The 15,227-nt window shown below is 47.6% G+C and overlaps 1 protein-coding gene and 1 long non-coding RNA gene across 10 annotated transcripts in view; one reads left to right on the forward strand and one right to left on the reverse strand.

Annotated features, from left to right (window-relative positions):
* The window catches only part of PFKFB3 (6-phosphofructo-2-kinase/fructose-2,6-biphosphatase 3), a 46,885-nt gene extending 43,979 nt beyond the window's left edge, over positions 1-2,906 (forward strand). For 7 of the 9 annotated variants that reach the window (XM_086886428.1, XM_086886426.1, XM_086886432.1 and 4 more), the window contains one exon: positions 9-2,906. In XM_086886428.1, coding sequence (XP_086742554.1) covers positions 9-15 — 7 coding nt within the window. In that variant the 3' untranslated portion in view covers positions 16-2,906. The remainder of the gene's footprint in view (positions 1-8) is intronic. The other 2 variants (XM_023918783.2, XM_086886424.1) reach the window with 1 other exon arrangement.
* Positions 2,907-8,274: 5,368 nt separating this feature from the next.
* Positions 8,275-14,434, reverse strand: LOC147653389 (uncharacterized). The gene is made up of 4 exons (XR_015286054.1): positions 14,296-14,434; positions 13,294-13,465; positions 11,735-11,810; positions 8,275-10,543 (listed from the first exon to the last, which is right to left on the reverse strand). It is a non-coding gene; the product is annotated as an uncharacterized LOC147653389 (long non-coding RNA).
* Between the last annotated feature and the right edge of the window lie 793 nt (positions 14,435-15,227).

Raw genomic sequence — 15,227 nt, forward strand, 5'->3', positions numbered from 1 at the left:
CGTTCCAGAACATGAGCAACTCCCAGAAGCCGTCGTGACTCCGTGGGCACCATCGCGAGGCCGCTGGCGCTGCCGGCGCCGCCAGCTTCTCATCCCATCGCCATTCCCGAAGCTTGCTTACAAACCGGTCCCCTCCGGCCGCGGCGAGGCTCCGCTCACGCTGCCCGTTCATCCGCAAAATCCCGCGCTGCTGAGGGGGGAGGGATGCAGGAGAGCGGCGGAGGAGCCCAGCTCCCTCCCGGGGTCACCACCAGCTCTTCAGGCTGCAGCGTTTGCTCTCCTCTCCAGCATCCTGTAGCGAGCTGTAAAGTGCTTCTGTAGTGCACAGGAGTTTAATTTTCCTCCCTTTCAGTGGTTTGGATCTTCTGTATAGATGATTGGTACCCATCCATCTCTGGGTGGGGTGTGTATATATGTGGATGGTGTGGGGTTAGCAGAGAAATAGGGGGAAGGGGGGGGTGGGTAAAAGGGTTTTGCATTTTTTTTATTATTATTAATGTTGTTAATTACTTTTGAATAAGCCCCTAACATGCTGTGCTGCAGTCCCTCACCCACCCACACTACAACTGGTCACACATGCCAGCCTGGCTCATGGAGATCTGTGAGCACCAGGAAAGCAGCTGTGTGAACTCCTTCACTGCAAGAACTGCTGGGTTTAATAAAAAAAAACCAACCCATTCTTTCACTTTTTTTTTAAATCAACATACTTTAAAGGAGTTTGCAGAGAATGTTGATCTGCTGCTAAAACTGGTTGAAAGCTGCCTGCAGTGCATGAGGAATCAGGCCAGCAGGAGCTCGGGTGATGCTTTCATGTTGGGGAGCAGCCAGGAATGGTCTGAGTTCAGGCACGGGCTGAATTTTGGGGAGGCTGAGCACTGTTTGAGGTGCTGTGCTGGTACTTCATCTCCCCTTTCTTCTTTTTTAGATGGAAGTGGAGGTATTGGGAAGGGTTTGAATCCCTATGCTTTGATGCATTTTGTAGACACACAGGTCTTATGGAGGTGGCCAGATGCCTGGCTGGGTTGCAGAAGTCCCTGTCTGACTACAAAAAAGCCACCAGAAGGGACAGCTTTGTCTGTATTTTTTTTTAATTTTATATATACATGCACACATGTGTGTGTATATGTGTATACTTAGAAACTGCTTGGTTTTTGCACTTTATTTGTGGCAGAAGCATAACTACTTTATTTTTTTCTGAGTTCTGCCCCTTAACAGGGGACGCCTGAATACAGGCAACATTTTCTGTTTGTTTTTAATTGTATTTTGCATGCTGGAAAACTGGGACTACAAAATAATAGTTGTTACAGTGTTTGAGGTGGGGGGAACAGGGTGAGGTCCTGACTGACTCCCATCAGCCAACTCCCAGTGGTTTGATCCATTGTTGACAGCCTGACCTGGGCTGGGAGATAGCAGTTTTAAGTGGCATTTAACCACTATTGCTTTGTGCAAAAGTCTGTGGATTTTGGATTACTTTTTTTTATTATTATTATTGGTTTGTGGTTTTTTTAGGGTTTTGGGTTGGGTTTGGGGTCTTTTTTCCCCACCTATGTGCAGCACTGTCTCCATGCCCATCATGTTTGTTTTGTTTTTTTTGCTGGAGGCAGGAGGTGAAAGCAGCTCCTGCAGCACTAGGCTGGGGAACTGGAGGTGAGCAACCCTTTGGATTCACCCTTCCCATGGCTTTCCCCAGTGCTCTCTGTGGGGAACACCATCCCCAGCCATGGGGGTGGAGAGATTTGGTGGAGAAATTACTTTTTTGTGAGTTGTGTGTATGTTTTGGGGGTGGGTTTGGTCTGTTTTTCCTTTGGGAAAAGGCGAACCACAGTGCCTCACGCTTCGGCCTTGTGCTCGGAGCGGCACCGACGGCGGGAGGGCGCCGGGACCGCGCTCAGCCCGTGTCCCACGGGGCTGGAAGTCCTGGCAGTGCCCTGCCTGTGTGAGCTTGTGCATATGTGTATCATATTCCTGTACAGATAAAACAAAAGAACACTCCCCCCTGCTTTATTTCTGTTTTAATAGCCTCATTAAAAATGAACTTATCCCTTTGTGTGCCCGGGGTGGCATCTGCGCTTTCGGTTTCTCTGCCTTTCAGATAAATGAATGTTTTGGGGAGGCCACTCACTTGGCTCTTTTCAACTTCCTCCTTCATGGGGAGTTTTATCTCTCTTCTCCTCCTGCTGCAAAAAGATAAGCCAGCAAATACAAACATGACGTCTGGCTGTCCCCAGATCAATCCTGTACACGCGTAATTCTGCGGATGTTTTGGTGTGTATTTGTGTGTGGGTATATATATATAGATATAAAACAGAAAAAAAAAAGTCCCTAAACTTTCATCCTTTAGTAATAATAGATGTCTCAGTAGGTCTACAAAAACCTGAAATTTGGTCAAAGTGTGTTTTCCAACATTGGGAAAACTGCTCTCTTGAGTTCCTCTTGTGCTGGAGGGGTTGGTGGAATGGTGTCAACCCTGTGCCATCACAGCTGCCCCAAAAAACTTGCTGTCCATCTTTTTGGTTAATAGAGCCAAGGACTGGGCAGTTGATGCCTCAAACAAGGCAGACTGGGAGAGAGGACATGTCAAACCAAACCAATGATTTCTTCCCCCATCTTTTTTTTTTTCCCTCTTTTTTTTTTTTTCTTTGTGAATACTTGAATTTATTTTTTTAATTTTTTTTTATAGGAAAGCACTCTTTATTTATTTAATGTATACTGCAAAGCTTGGAGAGAAGGGTGTAGTTACTTGGAATTACTTTTTTGTTTTGATTTGTGGTATGTTAACTGTCCTGTATATACATCTGGAATAATTGCCTGATAAAAACCTGTGCCAGCTTAAAAACAGGGTATGCCTTTCAGAAATTTGTATATTTTGCAGTTGCTGGACCAATAAAATATCTTGTTGAAATACACATGTGACCTGGTTTCTCCTTGTGTTAGAAATCATGCTCTCACACCCTAGGGGTCACCATGTGCCACCCTGTGCTGCCTCACACGTGTTCCTTTGCCTCATAAACAAAAATTCTCATAGGAGAGAGATTGTGGATGCTCCATGCCTGGAAGTGGTCCAGGCTAAGGTGAAGGGGGCTTGGAGCAGCTTGGTCTGGTGGAAGGTGTTTTTCAAACCAGTCTACGAATTCTACAAGTGTTAACACCTGCTTAGCACAAGCAAAAGCCCCCCAAGCTCTGCATGCTACATCACTCTTGATTAGAAAAGTGATGTACTGGGACTTGTCCTGCCTAGATCTAAACCTAGGCTGCAATTTAGGCAGGACTAGGCATTTTATTCAAACCTAGTCTTAGTTCTTGAAATCAAATACCTGGCTGCTGAATGAAGGGTTGGACAAGAGCTGTCCCCTGAGATCAGGGCTGCCTTTGCCCTGAAGGCAGGAAAATAGGAGCTGTCACCTGCAAGAAAAACTCCCTGTAGAGTTGTGTGTAGACTTTTTATTAATTAATTTAATTTTATTTCATTGTTCCAGAGAAAAAGTGGGAGAAGGAGGGAAAGGTGTAATTTGACATGGTTTTTGGGAGCCCACCTCGAGTGAATGCTTTTTCTGTGTGGAGATGCTTGTCCCACTACAGGATTTGTATCTTTAAAAGCTTGTCAGGAGGAAAAGGGGCTAAAAGTTGCAGAGTGCTGTGCATCCCAGCTCAGCTCTGTGGTTTGGCTCCTGCTGGCTGCTGATCATCCCCTTTCTCCCACCTGCTCTGTGCTCCAAGCCCTCTCACCAAGGAGGGTGTTCACTCATTTTAAGTGTGATTGTGGCATCTGCAATAATAATATTTTCTAGGTGGACCTTCTGAGGTGTGAGATTGTGGCCATACTCATCCCTGTGCACATCCTGAGGGTAGGGAGGACCCGTGCTCTCTGGGAAATCCAGAAGCAGCCATAAGATTTGAATTTATTTTTTTTTTTAAGCTATTCTTTTTATCTCTAGCAACCTGGCTATCTCCTTGAGCCAGGCAGAGACAAAACACTTGTTTTAGGGCAAAGAGTGCAGCCTTGCACCCACCTCACAGGGAATCCTGCAGGGGCTCTGATAACACCTCCAGCTGGGGTGGGCTGAGGTCACACGAAGCCACAACATCAGCACAGCTCCCCTGCCCTCCCCAGGGCAGGCAGGGGCTGTTTGGAAGCCATGATAAAACCTTGTCCTTGTGGGAAGAGCATGGGGGAAGTTTTTGCCTCCCTGAGAATGGCTTTGGGCAGCATTTCCAAGGCTGCTCTGCAAGAAAATTCCGCCCCCCCCCCCAAAAAAAATCTGTTCTCCTCTTTCCATGTGCAAGATGGGGCTTGTGTCACGCCACCCCCAAATAAGGGAGGGAAATCAGTGCCATCCCAGGCAGCATCCTTTATTTTTCTTCCATGTGGTGCATTTTGTAGCTGCATCCCAGAGAGGAGAAACTCCTTGAGGCAGTAGAGCTTTAAAGGTTATACTCGACAGCTGGAACATTTCCCTGCTCCCAGTCAAGTCCCATTTTTATTTAAAAAAAATATAAAAGAATAAACCCCCAGCTCACTGCTGGCAAACAAGGCGAGAGAACTTGTGATGGCTAAAAAAAATAAAAAGGGCAGACCAGTCACGCTGGCTGACTCAGCTCTGATTGATGGCTCAGGAATGTGTCTGGGATTAACTAAACCACGGGCAAACCTTTACAATGCAACACGTTGGGTGAAGCACAGCCAGCCCCGGCTCACCTGCCTCCGGCTGGGGAGTGACTGCCCTCATGTCATGGGATTGGAGGGGATTTTTCTTCTTTTTTATCCATTTGTGAGAAAAAATATAAAAAGAAATGGCTATTTTTGGGAATTGCTTTGCAAGGGGCTCTAGTAGGAATTATTTGCAATATTTCCAGGGGTCTAGATGCACTTGTGCAGCTTTGCTGCAACCAATACTTCCTGGGAAGGTAGGTATTCATGCTGAGAGATGGGAAATTTATTTTGTAGCTCTGTGCAAATCACCATCTTGCTGCTCCATGCCTAAACTCTGCCAAGTGTCAGGGCCCCTTCCCCATCCCCAGGGGAGCATTCATGGCTAATGGAAAGCTGTGTGGATGTGTATATTTGTCCCTCACACTTCCATTGTTCCTGTGTCCACCTGTGTCCTCTTTGAGGCTGAGTGGTGTGGTGGGTAGAAAAAGTGTATCAAAATTGGATTTATTTGTAAGCAATGCTGGAAGACCCTATATCATGTGGATGGAAGAGTAGTGGCAAGAGTCAACACCAGAAACATTGACATAACCCCAAAAAACCTGATCTAGCTGAAGATGTTCCTGCTCATTGCAGGGAGTTTGGACAAGATAACCTTTAAATGTCCCTTCCAACCCCAACTATCCCATGATCCTGTTCTAGAAAATTAATTTGCAGTGCCTACATCAAAGTCAGCTTCACCTCTCATGTTCCACCCAGACGTGCCCTGCTCTGTGGCCCATCCCCAGGAGCTGTGTCTGCTCTGGGGTGGGCATGGGTGGACCCAGAAGCTCCAGCTCGGCTGATGGTGGCCTGAATGCCTTGAGAGGTAAGAGGTCTTCTGTGGATGTTATCTCCTACAACCCTAAAGAAAATCTAATTGGCACTGGAACAATGTTCCTGAGTTTGGTGAGCCTCAGGGCAAGCCAGATAAAACCCAGCTGATGTATCTGTCACCCAGCTTGCTGAGCAGGGAGACTTTTTTCTTGCTGATCTAGTATCTAACATGGTCTGAAGGGACAGTATTTGGGATCCCCCAAGTTTATGAATTGCTTCTCCCTCTAATAGAAGGTGCAGACTGATATTGCATCCCCTCCTAGACAGACACCAGGAAACATTACTTGGTGTGTAAGAGTGATTCTCTTAAATCACTTTAAGAGTGATTCTCTGAGTGTTCTTTGTACAACAACTTGATGTTGGTGGCTCAGAAAAGAAGTTAGGGAAGTGGGTGGCAGAGGTTGTGACCAAAAAATGCATCTGAATTAGAGCTACAGAGAGAAACAGTAATTAAGACCTAACGAATAATTACCACGGGGGAGGGCAGCTCAAGAATGAGCACAGCCCCAAATCCAGATATTTCTAGCTGCAGCTCAAACCCCACAATTAAGCTGTGATTTTGGTCATTATGAGGAGATATTTCCAGAGCTGTGTCTTGCCATTTGCTGCCTTTATCCACCCAAATGACTGCCTGAGCATCAGCAGAAAGAAAACCCAGCATTTTGATAAATGTCATCCAAACCAGGCTGGAGAGCCTGTGTTGGATGCCTCCACCAAAGCTGGGTGCCAACCTGTGGGCAGAGCTGGAGATGAAGAGAGGAGAAGGCTTTCTGGATAGCAGGGGATGAGTTGGTTTAGAGGTTGGTGGCACCTAAAAATACCAACGTCCTCCCTTGGGACCACGGTATGGCAGCACACCGAAGCAAATGTCACCTTGAATTTCTCTGGTTCTTGGTCCATCTGTAGCCACTCATTGCCCCAGGGCACTGATCCATCAGTGACAGAGTAACAGGAGGCTGAGGCTCTCACACACCTGTGTCACCTGTGTGAGACCCACTACATCACCCCATCGCACAGCGCAGCCACGCTGTCCTCAGATGTCCCTACACAACTCAGCAGGATGTCAGGCTGATGGCACCAGTGCTCACGGCTGATTGCCTTCCTGCCTCTCCCACTGGTGCTGCTGCAGGGACTGTGGCTTACCCTGGCAGTCCAGGACTGCTCTTTTCCCTTTCAGGCAGCATTAATGTCACCCTCTCCAATCGGTGACACCGCACTGGTGCCCTGACTCACTCCCTCCTCCTCCTGCCAGCCTTGATTCACCTGTGACAAGTTCAGATGTGCTTGCCTGCCACACATCCACCTTATTCTCTCTGCCTGCCTCATCCTTCAGCATTGTTTTGGTATTTTGCCCCAGTCTTTCCTACCATCCACTCGGGCACTTTTTCAGTGACATTTTTACACCATCACTGGTGTGGATGAGCCTGCCTTTTTGAAGTCACTTGGTACAGGGAGGTTATTATCTGGCTATAATTTACCTAGCAAGGACTGGCTGCTGTATAAGCAAGGCATAAGAAAATAATAATGCATTTATATTCACCATAATTGATTTGAAATAATGACTGGGATGCCTTTCCAGACTTGCTAAGTGGTTTATGGTGAATATTTCTGAGCATGGCCAGTGCACAGAGACTGGTTTAGGCACAATTTTGTCTGTGATGGGGTCTGTTGCAGAGGGGAAAAAAGTCCACCTGCAACCCTTAAATAAAATCACTTGCAGGAATCTGCAAACCCTGGAGAGAAATGGGACTGTAAGAAAGTGAATTAAGCCAGAAAAGTTTTAATAAAGGGTTTGAAGGACTCATGGTTACAGCTGGCTGAAAACCAAGGATCTCGGTTCACCAGAGATCTTCTTTTCTAAACATAAATAAAAATAAAAATACCTTCCTGTCCAAATGGGATGGAAACTGATATTTTTCAAAATTTCTGAAGCTCTTTTTGACCTCATAAACTGACATATCATTTTCCCTGTTTTGTTGAAGATGTTTTTAAAGAAGCGTTGGCCTTTTTTGAAAAAATATTCCCTTGTTGGAGACCACTGCATTGGTGTAATGCTGGGGGAGAAAGAGCCACTGATGGGAGAATGGGGGTGACCCTTTATCACTCATTAAAGATGAAATGGGGTTTTCATTGCCATTGTCTTGCACAGGGCTGGACACCCATTTTGTCCACACTCCAGGCCACCCCAGGCACCTCCTGGGAGACCCAGGAGAGAAGAGCAGCCTCAGGAATGCAGATGTGACTCAGCCTGGTATCTCTGGCACCGCACTGTCATCCCTGGAAATGCTCTCAGCAGCTCTATCAGCAGTGCCCCAGACAGGGAGAGAGGCTGGGAGGTCTGGGCTGAAGCACAAAGCCCACCTGTCTGCCCTTGGTGGTTTTATCCCGGGTATTAATTACTTTCCTATCTGCTGAGCTGATCGGAGCCTGTCTGCACCTTCTTCCCAAAGCCCCTCCTAGCAAAGCTCTGCTCCCCAGTGCCTGCACGGCTGCTCCAAGGGCCAGGAAGGACAGGCTGGAGGGTGATTAAGGGCTGTGAGGGTGTCAGCCAGCCCGGGATGGCTGTGAAGCTGATTTTCCTGCAGAAAGGCTGACTCAGCAGAGCTGGGAGGGTTAAGCTAAGCCAGGCAATCGAAGGGATGCCACCGGGTGAGCCCGTGCACGTGTTGGGTTTGCCTGATGGGCTGCCACTGACATGGTTTGCTTGTGTGTCTGAGACACAAAATTTGACTTTTGCAGCTTCTTTAGTAGCCTCTTCAAATTTATTTATTTTTTTTTTCCCCCCTCAAATGCAACCTGGGGATCTGCCCCTCTGGTACTTCCCGGTGACATTGCAATGCATTGCAAAGTATTTATCTTTCTGGGTGCCCTGGAGGGTTTTTGTGCTAGCCTGGAAGAGAGGATTTGGTTTCATGGCTTGTCTTTGGCACAGCCAGGATTTTTGGAAAGCGTGATGTTTGCCAAGAGCATGCAGGAGCCCACACAGTCCCAATGTCCAGCCCATCCACTGGCTGTGGATGGAGTTCTCATGTCTATGCATCTCTTGCAGGCTATGGATCAAAGCTGTAGGAGTGTAGAACACCTCAGGTTAGAAGGGACCCATTTAGATTATTACATCCAACTCCTTGCTCCTCACAGAACCACCTAAAACTAAACCATCAATGCCAAAGGAACACGAGCAACAGCTAACAAACACTAACTGTCCAGAAAACCAGTGTTGAAATGCTAAATGAGCACAAGCCAACTGTCCCTGCTCCAAAAGGGGATGTGTATGCCCCCATGCAAAGGTAAAGGGAAATATTAAGCAGCTGCCAAATTCCTCTATCGTTTTGAAGAGCTGATTTGAGATAAACAGCTGTGGAATCCATCTCTGGAAGAGGTTTGGGTTCAATTTTGAAGGGTGGAGTCCAAGGCCAGGCTGCGTGGGAGATCCACTCTCACTCACAATCACCTCATGCCTCAGCAGGCAAATGCCAGAGATCAAGATACCTCTGGATAAGGAAACATTTACTGGGAGGGCTTAGGAATAAATCCATCCAAGGAAATGGACCTAATGGCTGTATCAGGATCAGGCCCGGTGTCCTCAGGTGAACTGGACAGATCCCATTAGCTGCAAACCTCTCTGGGTTATCATCACCTCTGCTGAGACAGAGTACAGCACTGAAGCCATCAAAAACTGATATATTCCAGGGTGGAAATCCAGTAGCATCCTCTTCTAGGTAATTAACCAAAGGGCCCAAACAACTATGTGCAAAGAGCAAAATCACTGTGTGCTGGTCATGCCTGCAGTAAATAAATCTGTCAGGGAGGTCATTCTTGAAGCTAGCTGGGATTATTTATAGCCACTGTCTGTAGGAGCTCATTCGAGCAGGCAGGGATCAGAGCAGGGCTGTGGCTGCTGGGAGAAATCATCTGTGTTTAAGTAAGGCTGGGAATGCAGGCAGAGCCACGCAAGATTCTTCTGGGTGAGCTTTTTTCCTAGATGAAAATGTTGGTTTGTCAAAAATTGAAGCTCTCTGCATCTACATGCCAGGCTGTGTTTCTACTGGCAAAGGGTCAGGGCAGGGGTCATCAGTGGAGTTTTGGTGTGTCCCTGGTGTGTGGCCTGGACTAACCAGGAGCAGTGCAGGGGATGCCAGGGTGCAGTCACACCCTACCCATCACCCAGTTTGGGTACATGCATCAGCTGAGGGTGTCTGCTGCCCAAAAGTACTCTCCCAGAATAAATCAGAGTGCTCAAATCAGCTCCTGATTTGAGGCACACTGAGAAGGATTTTGACCACAGGTGCAGCCTGTGGACCACAGGATTGTGTGGATTGTAACTACAAGGTCTGTGTAATGCAGCTGAGGGCAGCATTCTGCTGTCAGGGGGACAATAACCAAGATGGATGAGCTGGGTAGGGCTGGGAGCAGCTGCAGCCACATGAGCATGATGCACACCATGGCCACACCATGCACAGCCCAGGAAAGTCCCAACACTCAGAGGGAAACTCCATCCCCACTGCTTGCACATGGAGAGGTGTGGGAAAACACCTGGTTTTACACCATTTTTGGGCAGAGGCACAAAATATTTCCTCCCTCAGCTGCCAGCTCTGGTTGTTGAAGCACTGAAAGTTGTGTGTTGTGCTGGGATCTGTACATGTGCAAATCACCCCAAGGCAGGTCTGGCCTTGATGGACAGAAAAGTTGTATTTTTATTATTACTATTATCATTGTTGCCTTTGTTACTATCACTGTAATTATGCCTGAGGAGTGGCATGAGCTCATCTGTGCATCTTGGGAGCCAGGAGGCCAGAGAGGTATCCAGAGAGTGGATTCAGGATAGATTTGTTGGAGCTCAAACCCTGTGTTTGGCTTATTTGTCCAGGAATGGTCTGACAGAAGTGGTGAATTGTCTCATTTCTCACTGCCTGTGATCCCCAGGGGTACTTCAGTGATTTCTGGAGGGATAAATTTCTGTTAGGGCCTCTAGGAAGAGCCACACACCCACCTGGATCTGCAGCAGTTTGATTCATGAACCTGTATGGGAAGAGATCAAAACCAGGGCTCGGATGTGGAGCCTATTCTGCTTTCAAGTCTAGCCAGGGCATCTCTCAAAAGAGAGACAAGGTAGAAACACATCCTCCTCCTCCCCCATGGTCCCAGTTACAGATTTTCTGCAATCCTGAGACCTGCTATTAGTCAATCCCAAGCAAGCAATGCTCCCATAGGGCACATCAGCCTTCTGCTCTCACCTCACTTCAGTCACTGCCTTCTAGTTTAGGAACTGCTGGGGTTGGGGGACTGCAGCAGAGGGGATGTTGTCTAATGGGGCAGATGCTGACAGAATCACAGGGTGGTTTGGGCTGGAAGGAACATTAAAGATCATCTTGTTCCAGGCCCCCTGTCATGGGCAGAGACACCTTCCATGACACCAGGTTGCTCCAAGCCCCATCCAACCTGGCCGTGAACACTTCCAGGGATGGTGCAGTCCCAGTTTCTCCAGGCAACTTATTCCTGTGCCTTACTACACTTTGAGTAAAGAATTTCTCCATAACATCTAATCCAAATCTCTCCTCTTTTAGTTTAAAACTGCTCCTCCTTGTCCTATCACTATCTCCTGATGGAGCAGAGGAGTCATAAAGCACAGGACAACCTCTAACTGATATCCAAATTGGATATTTACTTTCTTTAGCTTCTTGAGATTGCAATTATTAGGGCTGATGATTTGATTTACAATCTATGCCTTGCCTGGCAGGCGCTGCCAGGGGCAAAATTTGCAGGTCCTTTTGCAGTTGACAACCAGGCATTGTGTTGTATTCCTAACCCTCCACCAGGCTGGAAAAGGTTAACAGCAACCAGCCTAAGCCATAAAACTGCTGGACTTCAGGTGCATTCTGTCCATCCATTTCTACAAAGCCTGAGGCAGGCAACTTTGGCTCCTCCATAGGAGGAGGAAGCCTGGGGGCAGGCAGGGGCTGTGAGTGCAGCGGTGTTTCAGGCAGAGGGGGGTTATCTCTCTGGCAAATGCAGCCCTGTCACACGTGGTGAGTGGAAGAAACTACTGAGATTTGCATCTTTGCCTGGCGCTGGCTCAGCTGCTCAAAACCAGAGTCACGGCTGCGCTCACACGGGGGAAAGAGGAAGCGAGGGGGAGGATGTCACCACATGTCACAGTCAGCCTTTTCCAGTAATTGGCGTGTACTCAGGCAAAGCTCATGTTTAATTTACCAGCAGGCAGATGGTGGAGAGCTCTCCCACTGCTTGGTCACAGGGCTTGAAGTCTCCTTTTTCTTCTCTGCTGTTGCTGCAAGAGAGACAAGAAGCAGCACTGACGTTGTGATCCATCCCTACCTGTGGCCTCCTGGTGAGAGGGGTCCTCCAGTTGATTCCCTGGAGTTGTGACTGAAGTGCATCCTGGGCTGCATCACAAGAAATGTGGGCAGCAGGTCAAGGGGGGGATTCTCCCTCTCTGCCCTTCTCCAGTGAGACCCCACCTGCAGAACTGCCTCCAGCTCCTGGACCCCAACAGCAGAGGGTTGCAGATAGTGCAGGGGAGGTCATGGAGATGCTCCAAGAGCTGGAGGCCCTCTGCTCTGGAGACAGGCTGGGAGAGCTGGGGGTGATGACCTGGAGAAGGGAAAGGCTCTGGGGAGACCTTAAGACACCTCCCAGTACCTGAAGGGGGCATATAAAAAGAAGGGTGATTTTTTACATAGGTGGTGATAGGACAAGGAGGAAGTGTTTTAAACTAAAAGAGGGGAAATTTAGATTAGATAAAATGAAGAAATGCTTGGCTGAGAAGGTGGTGAGGTCCTGGCACAAGCTGCCCAGAGAAGCTGTTGCTGCCCCATCCCTGGAAGTGATGGCCCTAGCACTGCCCCACATCTAAATTGCACGAGATTGGGCCAGGTGATTTGGGTTACCTGGAGTGGGGCTCCTGGCACAGCTCCCTCTGGCTTTGCTCAGCAGATGGATGTCAGAGGTCCCAGATTGACTCTCTGACTCCAGGGGCACATGGTTTTATGCAGAGCCCAGAGGCTGCGCTGGAAAGGCTGGGTGGGTGGGCAGGAGATGAGGAAGCAAACCATACCTATTGTTTAGCTGCATATATCTAACAAATTCCTTGCCAGCTAGTGTTTGCTTTGCAGAACAAGCTGGGAACCGAGTTTATTAGATATGCAAATCTGCTTGATTATGAAAATAAAGTCTCAGATAAGCTAAACTTAGCTATCATGAATCAACAACAACAATGACAACAGAAAAGAAGGTTTTAGAGAGAAGTAAAACCAGCTCTCTGCTGGGAGAAATGGCCTGGTTCCTAGTCCAGGACTGTGCATCAAGTCCTATCTCATCTTCCAGACAATGCACTGGGTCCTCATCTCCTCCTCTTGCCCACGGGATGTTTTGACTCCGGCACTGAGCAAAGAGAAAGGCATATGTGACCTAAATGAGGTTTAACTTCTGCTCACATCCCTGCAGCTTGAGTAAACAGCAGAGGATGTGACTGAGAGCACATACGGTGCCTTGTCAACGCCTCCTCTGCTCCAGGTCCTCTTCTCCCTTCGCCAGTGGTGAGTTTGACTCACTCTGTATTTAGGGAGATGCTTCTCCTTTCCCCACACTGCTCATTAAACCTCCCTGATGAGCCGGTCCCCAGCCCACCTCTGCAGCTTTTCTTGTTACACAGAGCAGGGATGTCAGACCCTGCCTGCCAAACCCTGCCAGAGGGCTGGGAAATCACGGGAAAAGCCCCCCGGAGACCGACAAAACAAACAAAAGGGACTCACTTGATCAGCTCGAGTGCCAGCCCCACCCTGGGGTGTGGAATAAACACTGGCAGGTATTTATTTATTGCCAGTCAGCATCCAAGTATTTGTTTCTCTGTGTCACGGGGGAGCACACTCATTCGTGCATGATGGATGCCTTTGATCCCAGCAAACCCAGGCACACTTTCATCTGCTAAGGAAGGGGAGGAAAGGAGATGGCAAGATCTGTTATAAATATGCTGGGATTTCTAGCAATTTAACATCTAGGTGCACAAGATTTCTTTTTGGATATCTGAGCTTTTCTTCTGCACCACACATTTGCCTATCCACTTCTAATCTTGCACCCAGAAATGTTTACATATTAATCTGTGTATGCTAAAGTATTTAACATACATGTATCTCTATCCACCCACGTTCACCTACATAGGAGTACACAGTGCTGGAAATGATAATCTGGGTGCCTTGGCATTAATAATGCATAAATCAGATGTTTGCAAGAGTATGAGAATTTTTAAGAATGCATGACAGATGATGCCATTTCAGTCTTGGCACACACACATGTGCATCTTTTCTCCATCTGTCTAGTTATGAACATTGAGGTGTGCTTAACACCAGCATGGGCTTTTATGGGAATATTTCTGGGATGAATTAAGTTAGCACACGGCACTTGTTATCCCAGCCAGAGTAAATCTCAGCAGGAGCAATTAATTAAAAGCCACAGAATAGTTTGGGTTGGAAAGGAACTTAAATTCAATCTCATTCCAGCCCCCTACCATGGCCAGGGACACCTTCCACTTGACCAGGTTGCTCCAAGCCCTGTCCAACCTTACTTGGAACACTTCCAAGGGATGGGGCAGCCACAGCTTCTCTGGGCAACCTGTGCCAGGGCCTCCCCACCCTCACAGGGAAGAATTTCTTTATAATACTTAATCTTAACCTACTCTCTTCCAGTTAAAAGCCATTCTCCCTTGACCTGTCACCACACGCCCTTGTTCCTGTTCATTAAAAAAAAACAACACACACCTGTTGTACTTTGCAGAATCAATATGGATCCAGTGCAGGCATCAATATCCTGATCATCTAAAGGTAACTGCCATGAGAAGAATGAAATGTCCTTATGTGACTAAAGAGGGTAAGTTCCTGGCTTGACCACATGGCCACTGTAGAGTTCCAGCCAAGGTCTGATTTAATGAGGCTGCAGGTAAAACGTGGTAGTGTTGCAGCTGTGAGAAAAGCTTCCCCTCACTGTGAGCAGGCACAAACCCGTGATAACTGTCCTTTGATCTGTCCCAGCTTTATGGATGTTTCAGGAAATGTCTTTAGTGCAAGCAAGGTGGAAATACTGACCACGGAGATTAGATAAGGGGTGTTCAGCAAGAAGCTTAATTTCCTCTCTAAAATGGTCACAATGAGCTTCGATGTGATGAATAACCATGGGCTGCTGGAGGTCAGGGAACTGGCCCCAGGGGAAGGTTTTTCCCAATGTCTACAAGGGTGTGAAAAAGAGGGATAGTCTCCTGAGTATTTTATGGAGCTGGGGTTTATTCTGATATGATCCTCAGGGTATTTCTCCACTGCCCTGGTAAGGCTCCCAAATTGGAACAGATAACTCAAAGAGGCATTAAGGGTAGCATGGAGATTCTTGTCTGGCCCAAGTCTGGTTGTTCCCAGCCTCACGAGCAATTAAGGACATATTTTATCCTTATCTACTTTTAGTGCCTCTATGACACCAATTTGCCAGGAACACACAGTACTTAACTGAGGTGCCCCAGCAGTGCCCATATTGCAATTTAAATTCAAGGGAAAAGTGGGTGATGCCCAGCTCCCAGAGAAAGCAGCAGGTGTGATGTCCAGTTTAGACTTAGGTGACTAAACCTCCATGTGCCTTTGACTCAGCTGATTGGACAGGGAGCCAGGATCAGGCAGATCTGGCCATCTCTGTTCTCTCTGAGGTA

The sequence above is a fragment of the Cyanistes caeruleus genome, chromosome 4 (genome assembly GCF_971803275.1).
Source record: "Cyanistes caeruleus chromosome 4, bCyaCae1.hap1.1, whole genome shotgun sequence".
Classification (NCBI taxonomy): domain Eukaryota; kingdom Metazoa; phylum Chordata; class Aves; order Passeriformes; family Paridae; genus Cyanistes; species Cyanistes caeruleus.